Source organism: Amborella trichopoda, chromosome 4 (genome assembly GCF_054954075.1).
Source record: "Amborella trichopoda isolate Santa Cruz 75 chromosome 4, AtrichopodaSantaCruz75HAP2 v2.0, whole genome shotgun sequence".
NCBI classification, from domain to species: Eukaryota; Viridiplantae; Streptophyta; class Magnoliopsida; order Amborellales; family Amborellaceae; genus Amborella; species Amborella trichopoda.
In genome coordinates, this window is record NC_142339.1 from 3302607 (window position 1) to 3311748 (window position 9142).

The window sequence follows — 9142 nt, forward strand, 5'->3', positions numbered from 1 at the left end:
AAAACTTATCGCCATATCTTTTTATGAATCATGATTTTTCTCAAATAGTTTGAATAAGGATGGATAATGATGATTTCTTAATAGGACATGAAAATTTGCAAAGTTGAGACGAGTTTTGTTATTGAATCATATTTCTTTCTTTTGTTTTATTCGGCTATTTGTTCACTTTTGATACAAAAAGATAACAATCACATCAACCAGGTTAGATTTCTAGGATGTCTCTAGATAATGATTGAGAAAAATCCTCGAACCTAAGGAAGGTTATTGGCACACCCTAATATGAATATTCTGAGGGAGATTGGCACTGTTTTATGCCAAACCATAAATAATCTCATAGCATAATTTTTAATTAAAAATATGGGATTGTTTACAAAGAGACCATTTATCTTTTGTACATGGAGGTCACAATCCTTCTTATGCCTTAAATTTGAAAATGGATGGTTGTAAGAGTGTCATTGATTAAACACAGTTCTAAGAAAAAAAAATCTGAGAATTTGTGACTCACCACAAACTATCGAATTTGACATCTAATGAGCGAGAATGATTGGGATCTCCATGTACAAAAGTCTCTTTGAAACAATCTTTTAAAATATTTATTCATATAACATATCCATATAGTCATCAAAAACCCCATGACAAACCATATATGTCATTAACCCCATGACCATGAGGTTATCATGTCTTATCTATGGATCAGACTGTAGAGTAGATCTCACTGTACATATCTAATAATGAATTGCATGTCCCCACTTTTTCATCACCATCGAGCCTATGATGGAGATAAACCACACATTCAATGTCCCGCCATGACTATGGTGATCGAAGAGTACACATACTTTGCTCCCTGCAAGAGAGTAGTACTACCATTACTGCCTCGGAAGAAGATTTACTTTGGAGAATTTTTCAATCCAGAATTTTAGGGACCATTTAATAATCACTATATGACAATTTTTAAAAGAATAGAATTCAAATTTTGAGGCTTCTCTTAGATCTCACCCACCAAATATTTGGCAATCTCTATTGAACCTAGAGACATCATTCCTTTCATTACGATTTAGAAAAATTATTTCATTGAGGTTAGATCTATAGGATGAAGAGGTCACATCCCAAATTATTTGGAGTGCTAAAAATAGTTCTAGATTGAGTTTTTACCAAAGGGAGTGAATAGATAACATCTTACACATCTTTTGGTTTGGTCGGGATCATGTACTATAAGACTATTTATTTTTGAGACAAAAAGATCACAATCACTTTTAGCCATTATATATGAAATCCAACATATGATATTGTCATAATATTCGAGAAGTTTTATTTTGGATTGTGCCTAAACAATGACATATGCTCAACCACCTAACTTCATGTCTAATAGTTAATGATGATTGTAACCTCCTTATATTAAAAAGTACCTCATATCATTGTATACATTTCCTAACATAAGGCTGTTGAAAACGCAAAACCTAAAGGATGCAATCACATGCTATTTAAGCCAAAAATCTATATTAAGAATAAACTAAAGATCTATATTAAGAATAGACTAAAAAAAAGGTATGGCTTGTATAAGGTTGTGGCCCTAAACAATCTAAGTAAGGCACACCTTCAAATGGTGCCAACAGACATTGGTTCAGTATCAACAATCTTTGTGATCAAGCAGATCAAGCCTAAACAATCTAAGTAAGCCTGAAAATTTATTTTCAACTCTAATTATAAAATTTAACACTTAAAAAATAGTGTAGATCAAGCAGATCGATGAACACTTCATAATCTTGAAAATTGATAATCCAAATAATGCATTACAAGATGCAGTATTTTCAAGACTTAAAAAATCCATTTGTTTTCACCTCCAAATATCTCGAGGTCGAGACAATCAATTTGAGGGTTTCTCGGCATCGAAAAAACATCTTCGAGTGAATTTGTGAGGTGCACCTTAAGTTGACTGTTTAGGGACTCAGCCTTATATAGACTTCTTCAAAAAGACAAAAAAGGGAAAAGAAAATATAAATGCATCTCACAGTGATCACTATTTATAGGTGTGGGGGGAGAGAGATGCACGGATTTGGAATCTGACCAAAATGTTACCATGCAAAAGGAAAAAGATCCACTCAATGTTTTGGGGACAAGTGAGAGACCATATTCCTAGCTGCACTTAAATCAAGTCAAACAAATTTTAAAGTAGCAAGGTAAAAGTTAGGCTCATCTATGAAGTCAGTTATCTGAAAGGAGTTGGCTGCAGCAAGCTTCTCCAACGTATCCTTGTCAGGTAAGTCTGAGGTCACCATTTCAGGGTACCGTTGTCTTTGGCGCTCCACAATTTCCCTCCCTTGAGCATAGCTTATAACAACACAAGCGCCTAGCATCGAAAAACACATAAGACTCCTAGACAAATATATATGTATCATCCATGAGTGCATGGGCATGCGTGTGTTGTGTCTGTGTGTTGTGTGCATGTGTGCGTGTGTGTGAAAGAATAATATATTAATGACTTCATATTGTAGAGAATATGGAAATAAAATATTAACTTGGATACTAATTTATTTTTCTATTTAACATTCAATCAATTAGAGAAGTTCAGTTTACACGAACTGCAAATACTAACAGCCCACAGTTTCTTTTTGTTGTGAATGCAGCTAATAGTTGAGAGTTGATGGCACATACTGTGGACACCAAGCCTATTAAATTCCTTAGGTTAAGTTGTTGTAATATGTACACCTCCTCTTAGGGGACAGGCATTTTTTAGTTTTATACTAAGGTTCCAAAAAGGGTAATAGATACCCATATCGTGTGGGGACAAAGACTGATATACACTAATAGATATATTTGATATCTGCCAATAACTTGGATATGAAATTGGGAAACTAAAAAACCATTTATTCTTAAAGAACTAAGGATTCATCAGGTGAATTTGGAAAATATTGGAAAATGGAATTTATAACAGATGTAGTGGGTTTTCTATTTTTTATTATTAAGTATTCTGCAAAAATAATGGATTTATATTGGATAATTTGAATGCTATTTTTAAAATATATCAGATATAATCAGATTTCTAGCAGATATAATACAGTTTAGTACTTTAGTCTCATAATTTGAAGCCCAATACATCAAGCTTTACACTGATACATATTGGCCAATACATAAGAAAAAATCGTTGATACTAGATATTATCTCCCAGTATTGACTAGTCCCGGGTACCATTGCCATATAGTTACAGGCATGGTCAGGGTCCAATATAGAATTATACATCCAATTTGTTGACGGATTATTGAAATTTGGATCCATCTAAACATTGACCATTAGAAGAACATGCAAACGATATAGAGTACAAATAGTACCCATTTTCCACTATAGGATATTAGGATTGAAGGTCTTCTAAATTAAAACTATGAGTTGGAATTATAAAAGGGTAGGGGGGTCCCGGGTCTGTCATTCCCACTGATTCACCAAAAAAAAAAAGAACTGAGTTGGATGAAACCTTCAAAGCCAGAAGAACCAAGTAGGATGTCTCTTTCCTGACAAGATTGAATATTGTCCAGTGTCCACATCAAAACAGTAAGTTGGATTTGATTCGAGAAGTCAGAATATCCCCACTAGAGTCATGCTCCCGTAGACGATTCTCAGACCATTTTTGCAGAAAAATCAAATGACAAGACCAAAAGACAAAGTATCCTTCTGACAAAATAGGTAAGATAGAATATTTCTAGTTCTTGTGTGCATAAGTTCCCTGTCTGGATGTGCTTATGAGCATCACACAAAAGCGGGCTTACATGCCCATGCTGTTTAGCTGATATTTTCATGGCCAATATATATCATGTTGGAATTCAGAAAATTATATTTCAGCAATGTTGTCATTTCAAGAAAAGGTGTTCTGCCTCCCATCAAGCCCACCTTGTGGGGTGGCTCATCAGCACGTCCATACAAGGCCTAAATGTATACTTTAGTGCATATACGTCAATGACAATTCATACATTTGTGTGCGAGGGTCGCCACACCAACCTCATGTACTTCTCTTTTATTGATGACACTTAAAGTTATAAAAAAAAAGACAATTCATAAATGTGTGTATATTAAATAAAGAGAGAGATGTCCATGCATGGTTTTGAGATTACAAAAGACATTGATTACATAGCATAAGGTTTTGACATTCAAAACATATGAAATACAAAAGTGTAACATTCAGATTTATAATATAAGCACTTACTAGTATAATCTACCAGTATTTGAATCTATAACTGACCAATGTCTCAAATAATCTACCAGCATTTGAATCGATAACTGACCAATGTCTCAATGTAGTACCATAACTATATGCTAGATATGAACATCTAACTGCTTACAACATATAAAGATTTTCTATTAGTAAATGTGAGTGTCAATTAAAAGGGTTAAGTGCATGCACGCAATACATTGGTACCTATCAATGCACAACTGCTCTCTAGGAGCTCCCATTCTTAAGTTTAGTTTGGGTCCTTGCTAGGCACAACATGTTTACATGAGAGAAATGAACTTTCATTTCCTGATAAGCAGTGTATAAGAGAGCATCAAGGGCTACAAAAAAAGAATTGTTTTATTCATTCTTTTTTCACAAGACTTAGGATTTTACAAGACTAATGGAAGGATAGGAACATGCCCACTATAGCCCTACGCCAGGGTGTTTTCTGCCCTTGGTTAGGGAGAGACTGAGTCACCAGAAGGCACCTTGGGAGCCTAGGTGCCACCTAGGGTAGGCTGCCTAGGGCTTGGAGAGGTGTCTATGCCCCTGCCCTAATTCAAGGCACATGAAGCAGGCACAAAACAGTGGTAACGAATTACTCAATACAAACGTGACAGCATTTGAGGAACTCAACTCCGGCTTCATTTCTTTCCTTGGGCTTCCTCCTCTCTTCAACTTTCAATTTCATACCACGTTTCTTCATCTTGCATAATGTTCATTTCCTCCAAAGTTTCTCTATGTTTCTCAATGTTAATTGCACCTGTGTGTTTTTTGTTTATGCTTGAACATGGAGCAAAATAGTTTAACATCCTAGGAGCTAACCAAATCTAGGACCATAGAAGAGCTATACTCAATACAAACATGGCAGCATTTGAGGAACTAAACACCTGCTTCATTCCTTTCCCCGGACTTCCTCCTCTCGTCAACTTTCAATTTCATACCAAGTTTCCTCATGTTGCGTAATGTTCATTTTCTCCAAAGTTTCTCCCTGTTTCTCAATGTTAATTGCACCTGTGTGTTTTTCGTTTATGCTTGAACAGGGAGCAATACTAGCTTAACATCCTAGGAGGTAACCAAATCTAGGCCTATAGAAGAGCTAATTTGCTGGTCAGCCATGTTAGGAGTTAAATAATTATGCTAGTGGTTAAAACAATAGAGTTAGAGATTGAAGGGTAAAGGGAGAGAAAGACTTTCACACCATAATACCATGGCAGAGAGTCACCGCAGTGAGACATCCTTTCAAGGACTACTCCCTTTTTCACACTGACCATTTGGAGTGCCCCCTTAGCACCTTGATAATGTTGAATAAGCACAAAATCTCATGTATGGTCATGGATTTGGTTCAGCCCTAAGATGTATAGCAACTAGAAATACTCTTTGTGAAATCATATGCAGAAAAAAAAAAACAAGTGCAAGCAATATTGATGAAGAATAAATAAATGGAAGAGTAAGAGGAGGAAACTTAAGATAGAGCAAAAATTAGAAGAGAGGTGGAAGCTCGGAGGAAAGGAAAAAGGAATTAAGTAGCATTTGAGCCGCCAAAAGGCTGTTGTTTTATTGTTAAACTATTTATTACATGTTTCTATCTTTGTTTTAAATTGTAAACAACCTATTCCAAGTAAACAGCCTTGCTATACTTCAAATTTTAATAAAGGAAAAAGCTAAAATCTGTCTCTAATCTCTTCAAAATATTTAGCTTCATCCTCAAAGTTTTGGATGTGTGAAAGCAATCTTGAATCTCTCCTGTTCTCCATGATCAACAAAATCTCTTCCTCTCACCTTTTATTTATCTCTCTTGCCACAGCATCTTTTCCTTTCCCAAGAAATCCCAAAGGGGAATTGGCTCTTTTTCTTCGCTGAAGTTTCTTATTCAAGATATCCCAGCAATTTTGAATGTAATTAACAAGATATTTTCCATATACAGTTTAACAAGAACTAGCCTCAAATCATTTATGGTAACCCAGACGACAAGCAATGAAAAAGGCCAGAATTTGGAGATATCTCTCTAAAGTCCAATACAAAATGATCAAAATAGGCTCTAGACCAATGTTTGCTCACAAGATTTCTATAAGGGAAGTCATTTTCCATCATAAATATGAGAAACCAGTAAATGTAAGTCTTAATCCACAATTACACATTTGATTGGTAAATATCTCCGCTAGTCTAGGTGATATTCCGCTCCACAATACCATTCTTGTACATCACGACAAGGCAAGAACCCTAATAGAAGACCTGAAGACAAGCTCAAAACATAAGGTCAATACATCAAATCACTTGCAACTATAGCAGGTACCGAATTTGTTGAATAATGATAGTTCATTTTAGTCTTCCAATAACTACATTCTGCTAGAGCTACTGAACAGGTATCCATGTCGTAAAAATAATTCAAGTCACGAATATGGATGAGAGAAAGAGAGAGTGTGTCTGTGTTTCTAATAGCCAATTTCTATCTCAACAAGTTCTCGATATTTTTCACCCAATAATCAAATTCTGCTAAACCTTCTAAATACATATCCATACAGACAAACAAACTTCAACTCATAAGAGAGAGACATTACTAACTTACCAGGTGAGCATCTCTCCACAAGAGCCCCAAATAACCGATCAAGCGAACAAGGCAATGCAGGGAAAAAACACAAAAAAATGGCATCGAAAGGAGCCCATTTTGCTGGAACATCAACAATGTCACCTTGCCAACACCTCACTGTATCGTACTTCTCCTTAACCCCAGCTAAAACATAAAGCGAATAATGCACAACCAGGAGCTGGCACTGAGAAGACGCCCTAACTCTATCCACAAAATCCTCAGTTCCAAGACAAACCAAAACCTTCGAATCATCTCTGATCGCTGCTGCTTCGATAATTCGCTTCGACTTCTCTTCGATTTCTTCATTTGTGTTTACGTGATCAAATTCAAGGAAAGACCAATCTTTCTCTACGAAATCAGAAAATGGGTCTCCAAGAGGGCTTGAGCTGGTGGAAATGGGGGAAATTCCAGCTTGAGATGGAGGAGAGCAGAAGGCGAGGAGAGATGGTGTTTTAGGGTTTTTAAGACGGATGAGAGGAAGGGGGCGATGGAGGGTTAGGGCAGGGGAGGGAGAGGAGAGAGTGGAAGGAGGGAGGAGAGAGAAAGGAGAGGTAGAGAGAGAAAGCATCGCGATAGGACGCTGTAGCTTTGCGTACAAGGGGAAATTGTATCACCTTTTAGACGGCAATGGGACTCAAAAGAGCTGGTTCAGATACGTTAGCCATGTTGGCCGGAAGAAGTTTGTCTCGATCGAGAGAGAGAGAGAGAGATAGAGAAGTGTGTCTGGAGAGAGAGAGAGAGAGAGATAGAGATAGAGAGAGAGAGAGAATATAGGGGAGTGTAGAGAGATAGGATAGTCAGCTCGGTTGCTCCTAAAACCCCATTTTATATATATGTATATATATTTTATTTAAGCTTATTGAATATTTTTGAAGGTCCCTTTTTAGATCCCGCCCATATATTTTAATATTATTTTTTAATTTATTTTATTAATTTTTAATAGTTAATATTCTCTATATCGTTTATTCCAATGGTTTAAAAAATGGATTGGTGACCCGGATCGGGCTTCCAAAAAACCGATCCGGATCGGTGAATCGGCGATCCGAATCGAAAATCGGGTAAATCGGTCAGAATAAAGCTTAAAAAAAATCCGAAAAAATTATTAAAATTCATTATAAATATTATTTTTTAAGAATTCAATAAGAAATGAGGGTAATCCATTAAGAATTTTCATGTTTTTGAATGAATATGCGAATTTTGATATGTTATTTCCCTGCATGAACCGCCATTCAGCATTTAATTTACATCACACAAAAGGATAAACATATAATTATCATTGAATAAATATAACAACATACATGGACTACAATAAAGCATAAAATTAGTAACATATGATCTAAAAATAAAATGATAGATGACGTTATTGTTCTTCTTGGTCACGCTGGTGCCATTGATTAAATTCGTTTAACAATTCATTGATTCGATCTAAAAACGAATCATCGATATTAGCAGGCGTCTGACTATTCCCAAATCCCTTAGTGTTAGTGTTTTGTTGTGTTCCCAATCTAAAATCACCGAAGATTGTCCATCCTTCATGCTCACCTGCATTGTCGTGCTCATCCCTACACTGTTGCTGTTGGGACTCGATATGTGAATAATATGGCTGGGATAGGGTGGCCTCAGAATCATCATCTCTCTCATTTTCTCTTTGAATAATATGGATTAAAAAAAAAAAAACAAATTTTCAAAAAAATCCATCATAGATTAAAAAAAAAAATCACAAATTTTCAAAAAATTCTATCATGGATTACAAAAAAAAATTCGATCATGGATTAAAAAAAAAAATCACAAATTTTCCAAAAATTCTATCATGGATTACAAAAAAAAATTCGATCATGGATTAAAAAAAAAAAATCACAAATTTTCAAAAAATTCAATCATGGATTACAAAAAATTCGATCATGGATTACATAAAATTCGATCATGGATTACATAAAATTCGATCATGGATTACAAAAAAAAACAAACAAACAAAAAACAAAAAATTCAATCGTGGATTACAAAAAAAAAAAAAAACAATTCGATTATAGATTACAAAAAATTCAATCATGGATTACAAAAAACTCTATCATGGGTTACAAAAAAAGCAAAAAACAAAAAATTCAATCATGGATTACAAAAAAAAAACAAACATTTCGATCATGGATTACAAAAAAAAAACAAACATTTCGATCATGTATTACAAAACATTCGATCATGGATTACAAAAAATTCTATCATGGGTTACAAAAAAAAAAAACAAAAAACAAAAAATTCAATCATGGATTACTAGAAAAAAAAACAAACATTTCGATCATGGATTACAAAAAATTCGATTATGGATTACAAAAAATTCTATCATGGGTTACAAA

General features: G+C 34.9%; 1 protein-coding gene across 1 annotated transcript; it reads right to left on the reverse strand.

Moving 5' to 3' along the window:
- Positions 1 to 1730: 1730 nt before the first annotated feature.
- On the reverse strand, positions 1731 to 7606 carry LOC18439356 (DNA-directed RNA polymerase subunit beta). The gene is made up of 2 exons (XM_006849522.4): positions 6771 to 7606; positions 1731 to 2347 (listed from the first exon to the last, which is right to left on the reverse strand). The coding sequence occupies exons 1-2, from the start codon at positions 7357 to 7359 to the stop codon at positions 2154 to 2156; spliced, it is 783 nt and encodes a 260-aa protein (XP_006849585.1). The 5' UTR covers positions 7360 to 7606; the 3' UTR covers positions 1731 to 2153.
- Positions 7607 to 9142: the final 1536 nt, after the last annotated feature.

Excerpts from the sequence above, each read along its gene's own strand:
- LOC18439356 (XM_006849522.4), bottom strand. The coding sequence starts at position 7,359 with ATGCTTTCTCTCTCTACCTCTCCTTTCTCTCTCCTCCCTCCTTCCACT. Across the intron at positions 2,348-6,770 it reads TGTGGAGAGATGCTCACCTG|GCGCTTGTGTTGTTATAAGC; the intron begins GTAAGTTAGTAA and ends TTTCGATGCTAG.